The sequence below is a fragment of the Hypanus sabinus genome, chromosome 5 (genome assembly GCF_030144855.1).
Source record: "Hypanus sabinus isolate sHypSab1 chromosome 5, sHypSab1.hap1, whole genome shotgun sequence".
In the NCBI taxonomy this organism is placed as follows: domain Eukaryota; kingdom Metazoa; phylum Chordata; class Chondrichthyes; order Myliobatiformes; family Dasyatidae; genus Hypanus; species Hypanus sabinus.
Genome location: NC_082710.1, coordinates 22,190,854 through 22,216,036, shown reverse-complemented (window position 1 = coordinate 22,216,036; position 25,183 = coordinate 22,190,854). Strand labels below are relative to the sequence as shown.

General features: G+C 41.3%; 2 protein-coding genes across 6 annotated transcripts in view; one reads left to right on the top strand and one right to left on the bottom strand.

Annotated features, from left to right (window-relative positions):
* The window catches only part of slc25a46 (solute carrier family 25 member 46), a 61,855-nt gene extending 50,589 nt beyond the window's left edge, over positions 1–11,266 (bottom strand). The window contains exons 1-2 of one of the 2 annotated variants that reach the window (XM_059969512.1): positions 10,649–11,266; positions 2,103–2,147 (exon numbers count right to left, since the gene is read on the bottom strand). In XM_059969512.1, coding sequence (XP_059825495.1) covers positions 2,103–2,147; positions 10,649–10,904 — 301 coding nt within the window. In that variant the 5' untranslated portion in view covers positions 10,905–11,266. The remainder of the gene's footprint in view (positions 1–2,102; positions 2,148–10,648) is intronic. The other variant, XM_059969513.1, reaches the window with a different exon arrangement.
* A 13,743-nt stretch (positions 11,267–25,009) lies between these two features.
* The window catches only part of tmem232 (transmembrane protein 232), a 67,620-nt gene continuing 67,446 nt past the window's right edge, over positions 25,010–25,183 (top strand). For 3 of the 4 annotated variants that reach the window (XR_009512131.1, XR_009512132.1, XM_059969507.1), the window contains exon 1: positions 25,012–25,151. The gene's annotated coding sequence lies outside the window, so the exon portion shown is untranslated. Of the gene's footprint in view, positions 25,152–25,183 lie in introns of all 4 variants that reach the window. The other variant, XM_059969508.1, reaches the window with a different exon arrangement.

Here is a 25,183-nt window from a genome sequence, read left to right as displayed (position 1 = left end):
TGGAAAGGGTGAATAAATAGCACCTTCTCAAAAATCACTGGGGCTGGAACAGTGCTCACTTTCTGTAAATAATTAAAGAAAAATCTCCTTTTTAAAATGTAATTACGTCAACTTCTTGCCAATACCAAAAAGAAAAAAAGGGGAAATAGCCAACAGGTAACACACAACCAGTACAGAAAGGGATGTTTTAAGTTTGAGGCCAAAAACATTTCATGAGGTTAGCAAGATGCATAACCACATGAATTTTCTGTCATACATTAGCTGATTTAAATAGTTATGAAATATTTTGCTTTTATTAAAAATGCAGCTTCCACAGCACTTTGTTTCATCAAATAAGAATTATTCACAGTACAAATACTGATTCAATGTTCAACAATTATAACAGGGTGACAGTATTCAAAAAACACTATCTATGTACTCACTTTCAAAGTAAACTTATTATCCAAGTATATATATATCACCATATACAACCCTGAGATTCATTTTCTTTATCTCCACCCTTGATACAAGTAAGCCTCTCAATTATTCATCAATTTTTGGTTTGATATTTTACAAATCTTGACATTTATCAGCAGTGGATAATGATGTAAGTTAGGAAGACAGAATGGCACAGCTACAGCCTTGCAGTTCGCGTGCCAAGCTTAATCCTGACCTCCAGTGCTGTCTGTATGGAATCTGCATATTCTCTATGTTCCCAATTCCCCAGGTCTCTGTTTTCCAAGTCACAAAACAAGTTAACTGCTAAGTTAATTGGGTAGTCTCAACTATTTCTGGTGTAGATGGCTGGAGAATTGGGGTGGCACCAGAGAGAAAAGACCCTGGGAAAAATCAAAAGTTCAAAGCATTTGCAGAGTAAAAAAGAAATGCAATAGAAATTACAAAAAATTATACATGAACAAAGGCTGACAAGCAACTACTATGCAAAAGACATTATACAAATAAACAAAATACTGCCAATGTCAAGGTAAAGTTATCAAAGCACGTACATGTCATCATATACCACCCTGAGATTCATATTCTTGTAGACATTTAGAAGAAAATAAAGAAATATAATTGATGAAAATTACACATAACAAAGACTGACAAACATCCAATATGCAAAAGAGGATGAACTGTGCAAATAATAGATAAATAAAAAAGTAAAGGAGTTGTAGAGTCCTTGAAAGTGAGTCTATAGCAAGGGTTCCCAGAGGTACACAGACCCTTGCTTAATGGTATTGAATCATGGCATAAATCAGTTTGAGAACTCCTGGAATAGAGGCTATAGAGTTAGTTCAGCATTGAGGTGAGTGAAGTTATCCATGCTGGTTCAGGAGCCTGATGGTTGTAACTGAACCTGGCAGTTTGGGCCCTCAAGGCTCCTCCACCTCCTGCCCAATGGTAGTAGTGAGAAAAGAACATGGCCTGAATGATGGGGGTCCTTGACGATGGGTGACAAATTGACAGGGAAATTAGGTTAATGGGAGTGATATGGGTCAGCAAAATAGGGTGCATGGCTGTAGTATAAAGAACTTGTAGAGTAATGATAGTATATTTTTCAGGTCAGGTGACAACATAAGTTTTTCTGAACTCTTACCATATGGGGTCTGGAGGTCTGTAGCATCTGAATGTCTGTCAGTGGTTTGACAGTTGGATTCTTTCGAAATTTGGATCTATCACTCATCTGTAAACATCAATGTACTGTGTAAGCCCAAGGAATGTTGTGTATCATGGACATAGTGAGATTAAGGAATGAGATAACAAGCAGCGATCATTGAAATGTCCAATTATTTATAGCAGGTGTTGGCAACCCTTTTGTCTCTGTGGGCTGGATCGCGTATTAATGAGCGAACTGTGGGCCAGATAAATGCCATAAAAAACTTGAAATATGGGAATTATCCATTTAAATACATCATTATGTTTTGCCTCAAACTAATGAATAACACACGCTAGAAAATCATTTGTGCTTAAGGTTGCCTACCCCTGATTTATAGATTGTGTTGATGGACACAATGTGTTGTTTGAATGTAACAAATAAGATTGTGTTAATGGACAAGAACAAAGGATTTGTGTGTCACTTGATAACTGCACTTGCAAAATTCATATTTAAGAGGGTGCCTTACCAGGGTTTTTTGGAATTTCACCTGGACCAGAATCACACTCGGTACCTGGAGACAAGGGATGGTTTCAAGAGTCAGAATTGTAGTTCCACTGACAACAATCGAGTGGTGACCAGGAATCGTGACACCAGAAATCTCTGTAATTTGCTACATTATATTTTGTGTGGTTTATTTTTGCTATCTGCTTTATAATAATAAACTAGGCTTAAGTTATGTTTCTGTGCTTGTACACTTACTACCGCATTTCCTGGAGACTGGAATATTTGGATCTGATCCTTTTATCTTATGATAAAATATGAATGAAAGATTATTCATGCTTGAAGCTGTGAGCTTCAAAAGCAGTGAGCTGCTAAGTAAAGAGCATAACAGTAAACATTGTAAAATAAATAGTTTTTCCTAATATACAAAACAAATACACAATAAGGAGGTGGACTTCTCTTTTTAGAGAATTTCCTACAGAAGACACCTTTCTACCCATTGTATCTAAACCAGCTGATAAAAAGCTAATTCGCCAACCAACACCTAACATATAACCCTGAAGATCATGGTTCTTTAAATACATATTTAACTAGCTTGAAAAGTAGCCAGATATCAGGTAAACACCATATAAATCTTCCCAGCATAAAAGAAAAATACACATTTCTATCATTACTTCAGACAGCAAGGAGTTTCAGGAGTTATAATAATCAATTTAAAAAGTTATAAAATTCTAGTATCCTTACAGGAATAAAAAGTCTCTTCACTCCTTTAATTCTTCTACCAATTTCTGTTAGTCTATGTCCTTAATTTTGATCTACCTACTAAGCAAAATAGGTTCTTTATACTCATGATAATTAGGCTTTTCTCACTTTTATACACTTCCATTAAATCCTGGCCCATACAATCAATAAGTGGGTTCAATTCATAATCACCATCATAGATTTTGATAAGCATTTCTTACATGTGCATGAATCATGAAGCATAGTCATTAACTTACCCAAATGCATCCACTAACAGTGACAAACATATTAATAATCATATAGTCACCCACTGACCTTTCCTATGACTGGCTGTCTTTTCCTGAGTCTTGACCCACTAACAGTTCCTAGAACTACCCTCTACAAATGTCAACTTTTCAACATTAATGACCTAATAACTCTTGATACACAACTGTCATCTTGTTGCAGATGATATTTCCTTCGTGGTTAAAATCTTTTCAAGGAATAGCTGAACTAAGAAATAACAGAGCTCAATTCCCATTATGCAGAAGGACAAAATCAATAAAAAAATTCAATATAGGAATTACCAAGAGATCAAACAAGCAAACAGAAAAGCTTAAATACAGCACATTCTATGCAATCCCTTTGAGGCACAGTCTGAGTAAGAGTCAACAATTTTCATTTTACCTTTTTTTTCTTCTACATCACAATATTGCCCTCAACTGTTTCTTAACTTCAAAATGTCCAGTTTCTTTTTATTTCTACCATTGGCTTCAACAATTCTACATCTTAAAAGTTGGAATCCAATTAAATGCTTTCACGTCCTTCTGCAGGGTCGAATTCTAACTGCTAATTCCTCTATTATCTTCATTGCCCATTCAGTGAGATTTTATTTCCTCCTCTGTTTTACCTGTATTATAGTCAGCAGTCTTGCTGAAAAAAATTGTCTGCCTGTTGAAATTTAGTACTTTATTTTTGCCCTCACTATTCACCACATTGAAATTGATACTCCTAGCAAGAACTGTCTTCATTAACTACATTAAACTATTAATTTTAAATCCACAGCTATATCCTATCCTATTTTGCATTTGAAGTTTTGTAATTCTTTTAGATTTTTTTAATATAACAGCCCAGCATCTCTTTGGGTTCGCAGTTTAGGTTACACTCCAGCACAAGGTCATATATGGAATCCCATAAAACAGAAGCAGTCCAGTCACATTTATCCTGCCCTTCTCATCCCTGAGAATCTATCACTCACCTTCCCACTATTTAGAGCGGCCAATTACCCTAGCAACCAGTACATGTACTAGAGAGAGGAACCAGGTGCACCCTGACCCAGTTCCTCTCCTTTACACCAGGGCTGAATAGGACAGAAAGAGTGGGAAGAAAAGATCAAAGCAAGTAAGTGTTCAAATTATTTTAGCAAAAAAATAATTAAAGGATTAGCTAGTTTGTACAGAACTACAACCCAGCATGGTGTCCAACATGGGGAAGACTAATCTCCTAATCACCTGCTGAAAAGACCTGCAGGATCACTGACATTTGATCTGGTCTGATACTCCTGCTCAGACTTGGCATTTATTACCCCTGACCTCTAACTCCACCCCCCACCAGACCTATGAACTTAAAAAAAACAACAAAGTCTGAGCAATTACATCAATGGATGTGATCTTGTTAGGAACTTAGACCACTGACAGCAATCACAAGATGCATCATTGCCTGCTTCAGAATGACCGGTTATGTGGGCACAAAAACATCACATGGAATTAACTTGCTCAGTTATTGCACGTGGGGAAGGTAAAACAGACAAAATTATACAAGACCATAAGACATAGGAGTAGAATTAGGCCATTTGGCCCTTCAAGTCTGTTCTGCAATTCCAAGATTGCTGGTTTATTATCCTGCTCAACCTCCATTCTCCTTGTAACCTTTAATGCCCTTACTAATCAAGAACCTATCAACTCCTTCTTTAAATATACTCAGTGACTTGGTCTCCAACAGCTGTCTGTGGCAATGAATTCCAAAGATTCACCAACCTCTGGCTAAAGAAATTCTTCCTCATCTTTGTTCTAAATGGAGTTCCCTCTATTTTATGACTGTGCCCTCTGGTCCTAGTCTCTCTCCACATCGACTATCTAGGCTTTTCAATACTTGATAAGTTTCAATGAGATCCCTTGTGTCCTTCTAAACTCCAGCTAGTACAGGCCCAGAGCCATCAAATGCTCCTCATACAGTACATTAATGCTTACATTCCCAGAATCATTCATGAACCCCCTCTCCAATGGCAGCACATTTTTTCCTCGATAAGGGTCCCAGAACTGCTCACAATACTCCAAGTAATGTCTGATCAATCCCATAAAAAGCCTCACCATTGCATCCTTGCTCTTATATTCTAGTTCTCTCAACATTAATGCTTAAATTTGTCTTCCTTACTACTGACACACCTTGCAAGTTAACCTTAGGGAATTCTGCACAAGGACTCCCAAGTCCCTTTGTACCTCTGTTTTTTTTTAAATTCACTTCCCATTTAGAAAATAGTCTACACCTTTATTGTTCTATCAAAGTACATGACCATACACTTCCCTATACTATATTCCATCTGCCACTTCTTTGCTCGTTCTCCTAATCTAAGTCCTACAGACTTCCTGCTTCCTCTACACTACTTGCCCTTCTACCTAACTTCATATTGTCTGCGAACTTGGCAACAAAGCCATCAATTCCTTCATCCAAATCATTGACATATAATGCGAAAAGGAGCAGTCCCAACACTGACCCCTGCTAAACACCACTAGTCACTGACAGCCAACAAGAAAAAGCCCCCTTTATTCCCACTCTGCCTTCTGCCAATCAGCCAATCTTCTATCCATGCTAGTAAGTTTCCTGAAATATCCTACCTTGTTAAGCAGCCTCATGCATAGCACTTTATAAAGACCTTGTGAAAATCGAAGTAAACACATCCACTGACTCTCTCTAGTCTATCCTACCTGTTATTCCCTCAAAAAATTCCAACAGTTTTGTCAGGCAAGATTTCCCCTTAATGAAACTGTGGTGACTTTGACCTATTTTATCACATACCACCAAGTACCCTGAAACTTCATACTTAATAATGGAATCCAACATCTTCCCAATCACTGAAGTCAGGCTAACTGACCTGTAATTTCCTTTAGTCTGCTTTTCTCCCTTCTTAAACGAAACACCTCTAAATACAGAGTACCCTATCCTCTTCTCTTCTCCCCCACCCCACCCTGAGCAAAAGAGCCGGACTCAGTGCCAGCAACACAATTGCTGTGGCTTCCCAGCAGGTTGTCCCTTCCAACAGTATCTAAAACATTATAGTTATTATTGAAGGGAACAGTCACAGAGGTACACTGCACGGGCTGCCTATTCCCTTTCCCTTTCCTGACAGTAACCAAGGTATCTGCCTCCTGCAACTTATAGTGCCTACCTCCCTGTAGCTATTACCTATCACCTCCCCATTCTCTTGAATGAGCCGAAGGTCTTCCAGCTGCAGCTCCAGTCTCTTAACATGGTCACCAAGGAGATGCAGTTGGATGCACTTTGTGCGGATGTAGTAATCAGGGAGACTGGAGGTCTCCTACCATTCTTACATTTCACACAAGGAACATACCTTTAACATCCATTCTCACTGCACTAACGATGTACTAATAGGAAAAAAACTTACTAGAAACTTACTTAGAGCTTCTGCCTGATCTCACCTAAATCTATTGAGCCAAAGACTGACCACTCTAACCTTGGCCCATTCCAACAATGGCCGCTCCCACACTGGCTGCTCTACTTACAACTTGCTTCCTTTTATTGATTCAAATAAAATTCACTCCCAACAAGACAACCTTTTTCTTCCTGTTGGCTCCTGCTCTCTCACTTACTGCTTCAAAGTATGACTCATTCCCAAAAAGACTTGTTCATTGTGCGACAGGAAGGATGTGATCAAAGAAAAGTTATAATACAGATCAACTCCATCCAATAGTACCAAGTCTACAATTTTGTCAAGAAGGTCTGGAAATAGATAAAGTAATTTTCATCCTCAACAGCAGTGTAACACAGGATTCTGTGCCATACAGGTTGTCTCTGTGTGGTGAAAACAGCATAACAGCACCTCTTTCACCTCAGATGGTTGAGAAAGTCTGGTATGGGCTCCCAAATCCTAAGAACTTTCTACAGGGGCACAACTGAGAGCATCCTGACTGGCTGCATCACTGTCTAGTATGGGAACTGTTCCTCCCTTAATTGCAGGACTCTGCAGAGAATGGTGCGGACAGCCCAGTGCATCTATAGTTGGGAACTTTCCATGATTCAAGACATTTGCAAAGACAGGTGTGTAAAAAGGACCCGTTGGATCATTGGCGACCAGAATCACCCCAACTACAATCTATTCCAGCTGCTACCATCCAGGAAACGGTACCACAGCATAAAAGCCTGGACCAGGCTTCTTCCACCAGGTCATCAGACTGATTAACTCACACTGATTTGGGTGTTTTCTACATTACATTGACTGTTCTACTTATTATAAATCATAAATTACTATGATTGCACATTTAGACGGAGACGTAACATAAAGATTTTTACTCCTCATGTATGTCAAGGATGCAATAAAGTCAATTCAATTCAACTCAACTCTGGAGCACAAACACTAATAGCAACTGGTGCTGGAAGATTAGCAGCCTAGTGAAACTTGCTGACATCCCATTTGAAGCAGTTGGCCCCTATGTGAGGTAGAAAGACAATTGAACCATAGACCAATGAGACTAACATCAGTAGTGTAAACCTCCAAAAGGACCACAGCCTTGTTGTGGTTCAGAGACTTGCATGCCTCAATGACCTGGAGAGCTACACTGGCTGCAATCAGGGCTTTATGCTTTGTTCTTGGTAGGGTAACCCATGGCAGATGGGTAAAAGGGTAGAGGCCAGACTAAGAGTGTCAACTGGTCCTCCAGGTTTGGTGGGAAATTCAGCTCAGGGCTAACAACCTTGACTGGTAAAACAAGATTGTTATAGACACAGCAATGAGGAATCCTTCTTCATCTAAGTGCAACGGTATTTCTGAGTCTCCATCCGGGACTTGAACGACTGATAGTAGAAAAAATAGAGAGAAAGCTACTGACATGATGAAGAAAGCCTTGAACACCACCAGAGATGGAGGACATTCATTGCTGCCCTAAATATCAGTGGTGTAACAGGCAGCAACATAGTAGTGGAAAAGAGCAGCAATCTTTTATTAAAGTAGTAGTAATAGGGCACATAGAAAATACTAATAATTATTATAAGAGTGAAATATTGTTTGATAAATCTGTTAGTTTTCAAGGTCATAAATTGCAAAATATAAAAGGGCAAACAAAATGATAGTGCCTTTGTTCTTTTCGAGGGCATCCAGTTAGGGGCCACACAAGAAATTACTAAATAGAATTAGAGCACACACATTTTTCAGAGTAATAAACTGGCCTGGATGGAACAAAAAAAGGCCGGAAGAACTCAGCAGGTTCAGGTCTGATGTAAAGGTGTAGATTCATGCTTTGATCGAGACACAACATCAAGACTGAGAGGGAACAAGAAAGCTTGCTAAGGTTTTTTTTGAAGTACGAGTTTGTAGGTAGGGTGGTGGGATAGACATTAGGTGATAGGTGGAGCTAGATGGAGATGATGGGCAAATAGAACAAGGGTGGGAGGAAAGAGGGGATAGGAAAGGTGAAAAACAGGGAGAAAGCAAAACTAGGTGGGCAGACGTGTGCATGATAAAAGAGCACCAGGGTTGTAAGTCATCTTAAATTATAAAACTCAATCTTCATACCATTGATTGCAAGTGACTCAACTGGAGTATAAGATTTGTTCTTTCGATTTGTGTTTGTCATAACCACAGTAATGGAGGTCAAGGACACATCAGTCCTTGATATCTGAAGGATAATTAAAATGACATATATACAGAAACTCAAGATCACTTGCAGACAGGATACAGGTGCTCTGCAAAACAGTGGCCTAGTCTATGCTTGGCCTGGGTGGATGATTGGTTAACAGGCAGAGAGCAGGAATAACTGGTCATTTTGGGGTCATAGGCTGTGATTAGTTGGATGACGCAGAGTCCCAGGGACCCAGCTTTTCACACATAATTGATGAATTAAGTTCACTGATGGTACTAAGTTACATGACTATGGGGTTGTGAGGACAATAAAAGATTCACAGGAATATGGATAGTTTAAGTGAGTATGAAAGATGTGGTTATGGATCATCCACTTTAGAAGAATAATTACAAAAGGTGGCATGTTTATTAATTAAAACATCAATGGAGAAGCATAAATAGTTCACAATCCAGGCTGAGACCATTCATCAGGACCTAATGAAAGGCCTCAGCCTGAAATGTCATCTGTTAATTCCACACCACAATTGATGCCTGGCCTGCCGAGTTCTTCCAGCAGTATGTGTGTGCTGCTCCAGCATCTACAGAATCTCTTGTGTTTATGAAAATTGAAAGAAACTGGGATTCAGAAACACTGGGAACCCTCGTACATAAATCCCTTATTGACTTGGGCCTCTGGAGCCAATTGGAAAGAGCCACTTGAACCTAAGGCTCTTGAACCGGAGGGGATAACTTCACTTGTCCCATCACTGAACTGTTCCCACAACCTATAGATTCACTTTCAAGGACACTTCATTGCCGGTTCTTAATATTTACTACTTCCTTATTTATTTTTGTATTTACACAGTTCTTCTTTTGCACATTGGTTGAGGTGGTCATTGATTCTATTGTGCTTCTTGTATTTATTGTAAATGCCCACAAGAAAATGAATCACAGGATTATGGTGACATATGTACTTTGATAATAAATTTACTACAAATTCCAAATAAGCAACTCTCCAGGTGAAGAAGTTTCTTCTCATCTGAGGCCTGAATGACAGGGCCCTCATTTTACACTGGCTCTTAACCTTGCAGTAGAAATAACAACATCCCAATTTTTTTTCCCTAAAGTGAGTAAGAATTTTGTATGCTTCAATGAGATAATCTCCTAGTTTTCTGTCTGTTTAAGCATTCCTAAAATGACAAATCCTTCGACCCATAAATCAAACTGCTGTCCATTTATTCTTATACAGGCTTATCCATTCCTGGTTGGAAACGACACCCCAATTGAGCTCTTAACAAGGAGGAGGCTGTTTGCACACTCGCTCCATATACAACATAAAAATTGCTAATTACTCCCGGCATCTGTTAATTAACTTTCAAAGGCGGGGCAGAGATCAAGTATTTGAGGGCTGGAAGTACTATGCTAGGCAGAATGCAATCTCATTGCAGGAAATACTCATGCTTTTCAAAACAAAAGTGAAAGAAGGTTACATGATCAACCATGTAAATAATTGTACACAGTGAAAACATGACGAGGAATGCTACACGCTAAATTGGAAAGTTTTTTATATTGACGAGGGCCGTTTCAGTGAGGTCACAGATGGTAAAAATCTGCCCGGTTCAATGACAATCAAAATTATTGGAGGATGCCAAAAATTTCTACGATGTGATTGCAAGCGTAGGAAAAGCGAAATGACTTTAGTCCTAGTGTGCCTAATAACAAATCAGTAACAGTAGCATTAAATGGTAACCAACAGGGTTGCCTCCAAGACAAATAGGGATCTGTTTTGGGTTAACAAATTCGCTGTTGAGGAGCCCAGTTTTGACTCTAGAAGTCACTGGAAAGTAAGACAATTAGCTAGATGCCAGTAGATCCAGACTCCGGTTCAGTCCCCCTCTGCCACAGGCGGAACTGACAGCCAGCCGGCATCCGGCTGCACAGACTCGGCCCACGCTGCCTCGAAGCCAAGCGGCGGGTTTACTTTTATGTGAAATACTCGCCAGAGGATCCCGCCGCGTTCTCCGGGGCAGTCGCCCCCGCACTGCCGGCTGGCGCTGGGGTTGTCGCTGCCGCCGCCCCCGCCGCTCTCTCTCCCCAAGGACCAGCCGCAGGCGCCCGGAACCTGCTCTCCATCGGCCAAGAGTCACTGGAGTCCCAAGTCCTTGACGAGGTCGCGTACCCTCCCGCCGCCGGCACATCCTCACAACCTCGGCCGCTCAGTCCCTCGTTAAAATCTTGAGGCCGCCGCGGATACATCGAAACGGAGCGGATGAAGGGCGAGCGTCGGCGGACGAATGAGCGACGCCCTCAGTCACCGGAAATTACCTCAACCGGAAACAAGCCGGGAATTCTGGAGAATGCTGTCCATCTGCAAGTGGGAGCACTCTCCCCATCCCAGCTGTGGGAACAGGCTGGTTCAAGATTATAATAATATTCGATGCACATATGTTTACTGATAAGTGCTTTGGAAATTGGGTGCTTGCCACCGTATTGTGCCGTTGATCAGGTGTACACGGATCTTTGATAAGGTTCTTCATTGGATACTGGTCCAAAAGGTTGGAACTCATTGGATCAGGAGCATGTTGTCGAATAGGATTCAAGATCGGTTGGGTCAGGGTGAGGGCGATGGTGGATAATTGTTTTTTTTATGATTGATAGACTGTGATCAATGGTGTGCTACAGGGACTGGTACTGTAACCCCATGCTGTTGACATATAGGATATGTCAAAAGTTCAAACTAAATTTATTAAAATTATTATTAAGTATTTATATATCGTTATGTGCTACTCTAAGATTCTTTTGTGGGCATTCACAGTAAATAGTACAAAGAATCAGTAGAATCAATGAAAGGTCACACACCAGATGAACAAATAATCAATGTGCAAAATACAACAAACTACAAATACAAAAAGAAAAAAAAACTAATATAATAATAATAATAATAATAATAATAAATAAGTAAGAAATAAATAGAGAGTACGAGATGAAGAATCCTTGAAAGTGAGTCTGTGGGTTGTTGGATCAGTGTTGGTTTAGGTGAAGTTGAGTGGAGTTATCCCCTCCAATATCAAGGTTAAGGGTCAATAACAGTTAATGAACATGGTGGTGTGGATTCAGAGGTTTCTGTACCTCCTTCCTGAGCGCACCAGCAAGAAGAGAGCATGGCCTAGATGGTGGGGTCCTTTCCTGCGACAGCGCTCCTTGTAGATGCACTCGATGGTGGGGAGTACTTTACCTGTGTTGGACTACTTTTGTAGGCTTTTCCATTCAAGGCCATATTTCCAGCCTTGTGGTGCACCTCCGCTGATGGTGATAGTGGAGGAGATGTTGTTGCTAATTCAAACTGAATGGGGTTGCAAGTAAGGGAATCGCCACAGCCACAGCTATTGAGGATCCTTCTGCGATTCCAGTTTAGTCTGGAATTGCAACTTCGCATGTGAGATGGCTTTCCATACCTGGACCTCTGGTATTTTGCTTTCTTGCCAGACCAGAACATCACTGGCCTTCTCGTGGTTCATCCAGGGCTTCAGGTTGGGGAACAGTCTTGAATGATTTTGTGGGGGTACACTTTTCCATGACTGACTTTATAAAGTCTGTGACAACCGTGGCATTTTCATTCAGAGTCTCTGTTAAGTCTTTGAAGATGGCCCATTTCACGACCTCTTTGTTATCCTGACCTCTGGAGCCTTACTCTTTAGCCCCTGCTTGTACGCAGGTAGGATGACAACAACTAGAGGATCAGATTTCCCGAAATGCTCGGGATGGAATAGTAAGCATTCCTAATTGTAGTATAGCAGTGTTCATTGTGATCACTGCTATAGTGATCACAATAGCAGTGTTGGGATCCCTGATGTTGCAGGTGATGTGTTGATGATAATCGGGCAGAGATTTCTTGAAGCAAGCCTAATGGAATTCCCTGACAATCAATGATTTGCAAGGCATTAGTGTAGTTTATTTCTTGTTTGCTGATTGCTGTACTCAATACATCAAGTGCTTGCCTAACATGGCAGTATGTAAATTGTGATCAGGGTCACAGAGGAGAGCTCGCTCAGTAACTGGAACAGGCAGCACTTAAACATTAGATGTTCCAGGTTGGGAGAACAAGAGTGTGACAAGATTGCTGTCTCCATGTTTATCAAGAAACATAGACCCCCCACCTCTTGCCTCCCCAAATGTTCTGCAGATCAATCCAATTGATAGATCAAGAATCCCTCGGGCTGGGCCACCTTGTCTAGTACATCTTGAGTGAGCCATGTCTCCGTAAAGTACGTATGCAGCAATCCCTCATTTCACTCTGATACAGCAATCTTGCCCTTAATCTTGTTCTCCAATGACTATACATTTACTAATAAGATACAGGGTAGAGGAAGATTTACACCCCACTATTTCAGCCTGGCTTGAAGTTCCCCTCACCAACCTTGGTCGTTTTTTTGGCCGTTGGTGATGTACTTTTATCTGCATAAAGGTGCTGTACCTGCTTTCCAGAGAGTCAGGTGTTCAGGGTCCTTCAGAAGATCATGAAATCGCTAGTTGATGCAAACAGTTCAAAAGTCCATTTCTTAAAGGAAAATTATAGGCTGCAGATTGCAGCGATAGTAATTCAGAAGTATATTCGTATAGTTTTGTGAGCAGCCACAGGACATCACTGTGTATCACCAGTGCCATCTTGCAGTCAGAAGCACAATGTTGTTTTGCAGATGACATAAAAATTGCTGATGTTGATAGTGAGGAGCATAGGTATGGCCTACAGTACACCATCAATTAGTTAAGATCGATAGATAGATACTTCATTGATCCCAAAGGAAATTACAGTGTCACAGTAGTATTACAAGTGCACAGGTATAAATATTAGAAAAGAAGTAGAAAAAAAATAGGTCTAACAGGAGGAGCAATCTCTTCTCTAACTATAGGTTGACTCATTACAGAGCCTAATGGCTGAGAGCAAGCACGGCCTCATATAGTGCTCTTTGGAGTGGCACAGTTGTCTTAGTCCATCATTAAAAGTGCTCCTCTGTTCAGCCAAAGTGGTATGCAGAGGATGAGAAACATTGTCCAGAATTGCCAGGATTTTCCATAGGGTCCTTTGTTCTACCACAGCCTCTAGTGTATCTAGTTTGACTCCTATAACAGAACCAGCCTTTCTAATCAGTTTTTTGAGCCTGTTGGCATCACCCGTGATGATGCCATTGCCCCAGCACTCCACCACATAGAACAGGGGTGGGCAAACTTTTTGGCTTGTGGGCCACAAAGGGTTCTAAAATTTGACAGGGGGGCCGGACCAGGAGCAGATGGACAGAGTGTTTTGGTAATACACCTCATAAGAGAAAATAAAATATCATGGGATATGTAGAAAACATGTGCTTTAATTTCAATTGAAAATGAACAAATGCATTACAACAAAATATCTGTCTTTGAAGTCCCATGGTACTTAGTTATTTATTGAAATGACAAAACACTGAAAATTAAATGAATAAAATACAGCTTTTTTAAATAGTAAGTTATTATTTTAAAGCACTGAAAATTCTGTTATCCTTCAAGATATTATCATCATCACTCTACTCCTGCCTGTCTTTATTTCAAAAACGGTAGGAGATGCAGGTCTACTTGTCCTGCTCCTTCTTATTCAATTGTCCCCTGTGCCAAAACTCAACAACGACCAGCACAAGGACAGAACAGTGACAGCGCGCCAGTATGCGGAGCGCGTTATTTGATCTGGAGCGCATTTTTTATTTTGAGAACGTACGTGCACCTGCGCACTACTCATGTCCATCACTTAACAGAAATGACATGTAACATGTAAGGCTTATTGAAAAAAATATTTTCAAATGCATTTTTTACATAACACAACGAAGAAACTTATTTTTAATTTCAGTGGGAACAGTGTTGTTGGTCTCCCTTTTTAGCCAGCGCATCAAAGTCTGGATTTAGTTTTGTTGTGGCGATTCTCAGGATGGATCTGAGGTGTTGGTCAGTTAACTTGGATCTGTGGCTGGCTTTGTTGATGTTCATGACGCTGAACGCCTGTTCACACAAATAGGTTGAGCCGAACAAAGAGTAAAGCGCAAATATGGAGTAATACGCTGCACCTCAACAAAGGTCAATGTGTAGCGGTGTGCTACATGCAGCGCTAAAATTACGACACGGAGTCGGTAACTGCAGTCGAAGAAAAAAACTTTATTCGAAATCCCCAGCCTCACTTTTAAGCCTCCCTCAACCTGCCCCCCGTGGCGCAGAGGCTCCAAAGCTCTGTGCTCACAAATCCCCGCAGGCTATCTCCCTTAGCCAGAACGCTGGCTAATTGTGAGCCGCTTCGGATGTGCCAGGAAATGGGTTGCCACAAATGTACATAGAGTGCGTCATCTCTTGGGAAAATGCCAGAATTGCAGGGAAAAAACGTTAACAAGGTTTATTAATATAATTTCATCAAGTTCTGTGGGCCAGATTAAAAAGCTTAACGGGCCGCATATGGCCCCTGGGCTGTAGTTTGCCTATGCCTGACATAGAAGATTGATGGAGAAGACTGGTGACAACAAACTGGTAGGGCATGTGAAGGAGAGGCCTGCATACTCCAAAGGACCTCAGTCTCTTCAGGAAGTAGAGGTGCCTCTGGCCCTTCTTGTACACGGCCTCTGTGTTGGTGCTCCTCTCAAATCTGTCATTCAGGATGCACCTCTAGGTACTTGTAGGTCCTCTCCACATCCTCACTATCAATAGTAACAGGGAGCAATGCATACTTAGTCTTCCTAAAGTCCATCACCATCTCCTTTGTCTTACTGATGTTGAGCAGCAGAGAATTTAAAGTCCAAAGTCCTCCACCAGGGCCCTGTATTCATCTTCCCATCCACCTTTTATACACCCAACTATTGCTGAGCCATCAGAGAATTTATACAGATGACATGACTAAGTGTTGTATCTAAAGTCCAAGGTATACAGGGTAAACAGGAAGGAGCCAATACAGTCCCCTGTGGGGCCCCAGTGCTGCTTATAGCCACATCTGACACAGCTCTGAAGCTGCAAATAAAATAGAGTAAGCAACAGCAGATGGAATTTAATCCTAATAAGTGATGCACTTCTTGGTTTTCATTAGCGGGGACATGAAACATAAAAACAGTGAGGTTATGTACAACTTCATAAAATGTTGTTTAGTTTACAGCTGAAGTATCATGTCTAGTGTTGGTCACCACACTAGGGAAAGGATTTGTAATGGAGAAGGTCCAGAGGAATTCATAAGGTTCTCTGGCATGAAGAGTTTCAGTTATGAGAGACTGCAATAGCTTGGGTTTGTTTTCCAATGGAGTGGAAAAGAAACATGAATGGTGTACAACTAGAGTGGATTGGAAGAATCTTTCCTAAAGCAGAGGGAGACTGATCATGGCAATCTAGAAGTCACAGGTACCTCGGTAGCGTAGGTCTCCCCATGGAACGTGTGTGTGTTTTCTCTGGGTGCTCCAGTTTCCTCCCACAGTCCAAAGACTTACTGGGTAGGTGTTTGATAGGTGGGTTATGACCAAATGAAAAATGGCTGGAGTCACTTAGCACTTATGTGTTTATTAGGTGCGTCAAAAATCAAACTTGGAAAAATTAGCAAAAATAGTAAAAATTGCCAATACTTATAAAATGATATCTACCAGAAAACACTATAATGCTTTGCATTTATTCTTGTCTAAAATTCAGAAGTTCAAAGTGAATTTTATTATCAAAGTACGTATATTATGTTGCAATATAAAACCCTGAGAGATTAATTTTCTTGTGGGCATATTCAGAGATTCTATAGAATAGCAACAATTACAGGATCAGTGAAAGATCAACCAGAGTGCAGAAGACAACAAACGGAGCAAATGCAAATCTAAATAAGTAGCAATAAATAACAAGAACATGAGATAATGGATGAAGAGTCCTTAAAGTGAGATCATCAGTTATGGGAACATCTCAATGGATGGGCAAGTATGTGTAGTTATCTCCTTTTCTTCAAGAGCTTGGATAGTTGAGGGGTAGTAACTGTTCTTGAACCCACTAGTGCGAGTCCTGACACTCTTGTACCTTCTACCTGATGGCAGCAGCAAGAAAAGAGCATGCCTGGATGGTGGAGGTTTCTGATGATGGATGCTGTTTTCCTATGACAGCAGTTCGTGTAGATGTGCTCAATGGTTGGAAAGGTTTTACCTGTGATGTGCTGGACTGAATCCACTACCTTTTGTAGGATTTTCGTTCAAAGTCATTGGCATTTCCATACCATGGCATGATGCTTATGTGAACTCCTGGCAGTCAGCCCCATTTCTTATGCACCAGGTCATACCACCTTTGATTATCCACAAAGTTAACTTAAGACTATACATGAATTAGAATGTGATGCACCCCACAATGTAATTACAATCATATTACAAAATAACCAGAAATAGCTACATGAAATACAGTATACAAACAACATACACAGACCTGCTATTCAAAAAGAAACTTGCTTCAGGTCTCCCCTAAACTTTGCCCATTTAACCTTAAACTTATGTCTTCTTGTATTTGAGATTTCTACCCTAGGGGTAAAGGTACTCATCCTTCACCCCATTCATGCCTTTTGTAGTTTTATATGTTTTTATTCGCATCTCTCAGCTTCCTAAAACAAACTAAATCTGTCCAATTTATTGCAGTTAATGCTCTCTAAGTTAGGTACATCCTGGTGAACCTCTTCTGCTCAAATGGTTCAGTTTATTATCAGAGAATGTATACAGTATACAACCTGAAATATTTGTCTTTGCAGACATCCATGGAAAACAGAAGAACCCTAAAAGAATGAATGACAGAAAAACATTAGAACCCCAAATCCCCCTGCATCGACCTCCCTCCCCTGCCCGTTTCAACAAAACTATCAGTGCCCACCACCCACCAGGTAACAGTAAAGCACCTAAAGAGACCATAATCTGCAGTCAACAAAGATTATTGTTAACCCGACAGTTTGACATGCCACAGGTTCGTTCATTCTCGTTCTCTCTCTCTCTCTCACACACACACACACACACACACACACACACACACACACACACACACACACACACACGACAGAGGGGTATCCATTTTCACAGCGAAAGGAGAGACTAACAGTCACTGTTAGGATATTACAGTCTGCCACGTCGAATTTTGTTCTGAGATTCTCCGACTCAAGAATCGGCAACAAACTCTCCCACCACCAAGAGAAAGAGAGTGTGACCACTCGACTACAGAGACCTCTGTTCCGTACATCTGCCGCAGCGAAATCCTGATGTTCCATCTCCTGCAACACCTCAGTCAGCAACACCGGCCTGAATTGGTTGTTCTCAGGGCTGAACTCCAGATGTGCAATGTTCCAAGCCACGCCTGGAGAATGTCAGAAAACAGTTGGCCAGCAGGCTCCAGGAACAGGGACTCATCCCCCATTTAAAAAAACACACAGTTTGAGTGCCACTTGCAGATCAGGACCTCGATGGAACCCCAAGCAGCTTAAACAGGAAAGGAAAAAATGATATTAAAGAGTGGAATTTAAACTGTTTCCACAGATGAGCTTGAAGAAGCAGCCACTTGGCGCCAACTCACCTCCATGCTCAAGTTTTCCATAGGCTCTCTCCAAAGCCTCCACGTCCTTCCTGTAATACAGGAAGAACTGCATGTAGCACTCCAAATGTAGCCTAATCAAAATTTTACACAGCTGCAACATGACCTTATAACCTTTTTTATTCAACATCCTGGCAATGAAGGCAACTATCAGGATCAGAATTAGATTTAATATCACTAGCATATGTTGTGAAATTTATTAACTTTATGGCAGCAGAACAATGAAATACATGATAAATATAGAAAAAACTGTTACATGGTGTGTATATATATATATATATATGTCTATTAAATAGTTAAGTTAAAATAAGTAGAGCAAAATAAAAGAAATAAAAAGTAGAGAGGTGGTGTTCATGGGTTCAATATCCATTTAGAAATCAGACGGAAGAGAGGAAGAAGCTGTTCCTAAATCGCTGAGTATGTGCCTTCAGGCTTCTGTACCTCCTTCCTGATTGTAACAGTGTGAAGAGGGCATGTCCTGGGTGGTGGGAATCCTTAATGATGGATGCCACATTCCTAAGGCACTGCTCCTTAAAGATGTCTTGGATACTGTGGAGGCTATCTATGTCACATAGTTTCTTTACTAATCTAGGGATTTGTGTTGCCACCTTCACAAAACTATGGAAATCAACCCAATATCCATGTGCACTACTTAAAACAATATAATCTCTCTAAGTTCCTAACTCAGTTTTCTATTCACAATCCTGCCCTCCCCAAACCCAATCACAAACAAGAGAAAATCTGCAGATGCTGGAAATCTAAGCAACACCCACAAAGTGCTGGAGGAATTCAGCAGACCAGGCAGCAGCTATGGAAAAGAGTACAGTTGACGTTTTGGGCTGAGATCCTTCATCAGGACTGTAGAAAAAAAAAGAGTCAGAGTTAGAAGGTGGGGGAGAAGAGGAAGAAACACAAAGTGATAGGTGAAACGGGGGCTGGTGGGAAGGGTGAAGTGAAGAGCTGAGAAGTTTATTGGTGAAAGTGATACAGGGCTGGAGAAGAGGGAATCTAATAGGAGAGAAATTGATACTCATACCATCAGGTTGGAGGCTACTAAGGCTGAATATAAAGTGTTGCTCCTCCAGCCTCCCCAAAGTGTGGCCTCATCATGACAGTAGAGGAGGCCATGGTTGGACGTGTCAGAATGAGAATGGGAGGCCACTGGGAGATCCCACATTTTCTGGCAGAAGAAGCAAAGTTGTTAGGCGAAGCAAACTCTGAATCTACATCGATTCCATCATCCAAACTGTTGATATACAATGTAAAAAGAAGCAGTCCTAACAATGACTCCTGTGGAACATCACTAGTCACTGGCAGCTCCCTTCATTCCCACTCCTTGCACACTGCCAATCAGCCATTGATCTATCCATTGCAGTGCTTTTCTTGCAAACTGTGGAATCTTATCTTGCTAAGTAGCCTCATGTGCTCTGAGGAAAGCAAACTTAGGTTGCTTTCTCTGTAGGGGCAGAGCCTAAGGTTCAAAGGTTCATTTATTATCAAAATAATGTAGTATACAAACCTGAGATGATTCTTCTCCAGCAACAAAGAAAACCATGGAAGTCAGTTCAAAGAGAAACAGCAAACTCACCTCCTCATCACAAAAGTGAAAGGCAACACGATCATCAACTTCCCCCGAAACCACCCTCCCCCGCACAAAATGCAACAAGAATGTCAGCCCCCAAACTCCCCTTCCCCACATGAAACGCAACAAGAACACTGAACTCCACCCCCAGCCCCCTGCACAAAAAAGAGTGGCAACACGATTATTAACCCACCCGAACCCCCTCCCCCACACAAAGTGCATCAAGAACATCAAACCCCAAAGGCGCCCCCCCCCCACTGCACAAAAAAACAAGAAGAAAGAATGGGCCACAACACAGAATATAAAAACCATAAAACTGAAAAAGTCAATAATCAAATGCAGAACCTTGATAACCTCCTCCTACATCATCAAAAGAGAGAGACATGTCTCGAACACAGAGGCCTGCTTTCCAGGCACAGTGATAGATCACATAGGCTCCTTCATTGGCATCAGAGCAACCCCATCAGCAATGAAAAGGCAGGTAGTCGACACTGAACCCACATTCACCTTTCACATATGCCTCAATGTTTCAATCTTCCTCGTCATTTTACATAAGAACGTAAGAAATAGGAGCAGGAGTAGGCCATCCGGCCCATCGAGCCTGCCCCGCCATTCAATAAGATCATGGCTGATCTGTCCGTAAACTCAGCTTCATCTGCCTGCCTTTTCCCCATAACCTTTAATTCCCCTACTATGTTAAAACCTATCTAACTGTATCTTAAATATATTTAGAGGAAGTCTCAACTGCTTCCCTGGGCAGAGAATTCCACAGAATCACCACTCTCTGGGAAAAAACAGTTTCTCCTCATCTCCATCCTAAATCTTCTCACCTGAATCTTGAGGCAATGTTTCACCTACCAATGGAAATAACTTTACTACTTCTATCTTATCTATCCCTTTCAAAATTCAAATGACCCAATCTCTCCTCATAGGTTAACCCCTTCATCTCTGGAATTAACCTGGTGAACCTCCTCTGCACTGCCTCCAAAGCCAGTATATCCTTCCTCAAGTATGGAGACCAGAACTGCACGCGGTACTCCGGTGCAGCTTCACCAGTACCCTGTATAGTTGCAGCATGACCTCCCTGCTCTTGAATTCAATCCCTCTAGCAATGAAGGCCAATATTCCATTTGCCTTCTTAATAACGTGTTGTACCTGCAAGCCAACTTTTTGCGATTCATGAACAAGCACTCCCAAGTCCCTTTGCACAACAGCATGCTTCAATCATTTACCATTTAAATAATAATCTGCTCTTCTATTATTCCTTCCAAAGTGGATGATCTTGCACTTACCAACGTTGTATTCCATCTGCCAGACCTTGGCCCACTCACTTAACCTATCTATATCCCTCTGCAGACTCTCCACATCCTCTGTACAATTTACTTTTCCACTCAGTTTAGTGTCATCAGCAAATTTTGCACTCAGTCCCCTCTTCCAAATCATCATTGTAAATGGTAAACAGCTGCAGGCTCAGCATTGACCCCTGCGGTACCCCACTCACCACTGACTGCCAACTCTCTGCCTTCTATTGGTTAACCAATCCACTATTCATGCCAATACACTTCCTCCGAATCCATGCATAGTATCTTATTTATAAATCTCGTGTTTGGCACCTTATCAAATACCTTCTGGAAATCCAAGTATACGACATCCACCTGTCCCCCTCTATCCACTGTACCCATTATGTCCTCAAAGAATTCCAGTAACTTTGTCAAACAGGACCTGCCCTTTCTGAATCCTCATTGCATCTTTCTAATGGAACCACTCCTTTCTGAATGACAACACGAGTGAATCTGCAGATGCTGGAAATAAATAAAAACACAAAATGCCGGCAGAACTCAGCTGGCCAGACAGCATCTATGGGAGGAGATAGTGACGATGTTTCGGGCCGAAACCCTTCATCAGGAGGATGAAGGGTTTTGGCCTGAAACATCATCACTTCCTCCTCCCATAGATGCTGTCTGGCCTGCTGAGTTTTGCCAGCATTTTGTGTTTTTATCCTTTCTAATTGATTTGCTGTTTCTTCCTTAATGACAGCTTCAAGCATTTTCCCGACTACAGATGTTAAACTAATTGGCCTATAGGTGCCCATCTTTTGCCTACATCCTTTTTAAAAAAGTGGTGTGACATTTGCTGTCTTCCAATCTGCCAGGACCTGCCCAGAGTCTAGAGAATTTTGGTAAATGATTACCAACGTGTCTACTATAACCTCTGCCAATTCCTTCAGCACCCTGGGATGCATCCCAACAGGACCAGGGGACTCATCTAACTTCAGGCCCTCTAGTTTTCTCATCACTACCTCTTTAGTGACAGTGATTTTATCTAGGTCCTCACTTCCCATTTCATTCAGAACATCATACTTTGGCATGTTAGATGTGTTCTCCATCATGAAGACTGACACAAAATAGTCATTGAATGCCTCAGCCGTTTCCTTATCACCCAATATCTATTTCTGCTTCTCGTCTTACAAGGGACCTACGTTGACTTTAGCCACCCTCTTCCACTTTATATATTTATAGAAATGTTGCTATCTGTTTTTAAATTTTGTGCTAATTTACTTTCATACTCTATCTTCCCTTTCCTTATTTCTTGCTTAGTTGTTCTTTGTTGCTTTTTAAAGTTTTCCCAATCCTCCAGCGCTGGACCTCCCAAACCATAAATTACAAGCTCCAGAAACACATTTAAGTTGAAAAACAGATGTAAAAGAAGTCAAATAAACAGTTTTGTGGTCTGTCCAGAAAATGTCGACTGAGACCTAATACAAGTTTATTATAAGATTATGAGGTGCACAGATAGAGAAGGCAGCTTTGTCCTAAGTCTGAAATGCCTAATACTAGAAGGTGTGCATTTATGGTAAGAGTAGCAAAATTCATTCAAAATGTGCAGGGCAAGTTGTTTCTTTATACAGACTGGTGGGTGCCTGGAATGCACTGCCAAGTGTGATAGTTGAGGCAAAAACGATAGAGGCATGTAAGAGGCTCTGAGATAGGTATATGGATGTACAAAGAATGGAGGGATATGAACATTGTGTGGGCAAAAGAAATTAATTTAGTCATGCATTTAATTACCAGATTAATTAGTTCTGCACAATATTATGGGCTATGTCCTGTTCCTGAGCTGTAATGTGCTATGTTCTATCTGAAGGGTAAAGACCCTACATTAGGCTTATTTATTGTCTGCAGATTCATCTTCAATACTATAAGTCTATACAAATTCATCTTCAAATTCTTTGACCTGGGATTTAACACTTCCCTTTTCAACTGGATTGTTGGCTTTCTGACCAACAGAATGCAATCAGAAAGAATAGAGAGCAACAGCTCCATCACAAGTTTCCTTAACACTGATACCCTATAAGGCTGCATCATCATCCCACTAATTTACTCCTTGTACATTCACGACTGTGGGACAGTTCCACTCTCTTGACTTCAGAAGTATGGGTCTAGTGATACGAACAAGTGTTACAAACTGGAGTCTTCCTTGGTAGCAGTGGATGACTACAATTTCTTCTGTGCCTTGTCATGCTCTTTGCTTGTGATGTGTTGTAGTACTGCCTTCCTGGCCATTGGATTTCACTGTAGATCTCATCTACCCAGTCCGCCAGAGCTGATTTTGCACGCTTGGACAGGCATGTCCCTATCTCACCGGGGTATGAGGCCATTGGCTACCCTCACCTGGTTTAGCCCACCTGTTGAAGCAGTATTCCTAGGTGTGCCCACTGTCACATGCTTGGAGCCACAGGTGAGAGTTGAGTGTCTGGTGGGGACCAAAGGTGAGTGAGCTGCCCTGGAGTAGCCCCTTCACCAGAGGTGCTACTCCTCCCATACACCCCTCCTAGGGATAAACAATACTAACAGCCCCGTTGAAGTCCAACCACATGAATGCCATGGTCAAGAAAGCACTAAGAAGTCTAAAAAAATTGGCATGTCTCCGTTGACCATGGCCAATTTTTTTAGATGTACCAGAGAAAGCATTCTATCAGTTGCATCGCAGCTTGGTGTGGCAACTGCTCTGCCTGAGAAACTGCAGAGAGTTGTGGACACAGCTCAGCACATCATGGAAACTGGCCTCCCCTCCTACTTCTTGCTGCCTTGGTAGAGTAGCCAGCTTAACCTAAGGACCACACTGAAGATTCTTTCCCCTCCCATTGAGCTGAAGATATAAGAACCTGAAAGTCAAGGACAGCTTCTATCCTGCTGTTATGAGACTATTGAATGGTCCTCTAATGCAGTAAAATGGACTCTTGATCTCACAATGCACCTTATTGTCTACCCGCATTTTATCTGTAACTAGTACTTTATTCTGCATTGTTATTGTTTTCCCATTTACTAACTCATTGCACTGTTATGATGAAGTAATCTGTATGGATGACACACAAAACAAACAATTTTTGCTGTACCTTGGTATATATGACAATAATAAACCAATTTGCCAATTTAGCATAATAATCAGGCAGAATTAAGACATTTACACAAATGTGGATTGATAAGTGAAATTAACATGATGTACTAAAACTTGTTGTTTCTAACTTGATACTTACTTAAATAATAAAAAAAGGATTAACAAGGGGATCACAGTTGATTGTTTCCCCAATTGATCCTCACTGTTAAGATGAGGAAAATACTTCCAAAGGTTTTTGATGAAGTGCCACATAAAGTTGACATCAAGTTTGAAAAAAATATATAAGGGTTGAGGGAGCACAGCTAGAAAACTGGCTAGGTAGCTGGAAAACGAGTTACAAAGAAATGTTTGTTTTACAAGCTGAGGTAATTGTTCAGTGGAGTTCCTCGAGAGACGGTAGCAGGGTCAGGGTAGGGGAAAGGGTCTCATATCGTGTGAAATGGAAAATAGGTCTCCTCCACTGACCTTGCATAGGACAACCAGATTTACTTTTAAAATCGCACATCCTGTTCAATATGGGACCGTTGACAAATCTAGCACACAACTAATTAGCCGCATTAAATAACAAGTTGTTCAATTCTGAGCTATTTAAAGGGTCGGCCATAAATCCTGGCCTAAGAAATAAATAAAGACGAGACCGTGCATTAGCAGAAATGTCAGCAATCCCTTTATTCGCGTTTCATTAATTTGGGGGTGGGAGGGCGAATGGCTGTTTTAAAACCATTAAGACATTGAACTTTGACTACCTGGACTTCCGGACAACCACAGTGCCCGCCCCGGTGGATCTCCATGGAAACCGCCACGACAACAGAGTTAGGACATCGAGGGACGCTTCGGAATCCGGGCTCGGTCTGAACTGAATGGGAACCGGAGATATCCTCTCATACTGGTATTAGATCAATTTCTGTACTATTGCAGCTACATCTCTCCGTCTCCACACCACGGTAGTATTCTTCATATATCATTGAACTAAGAA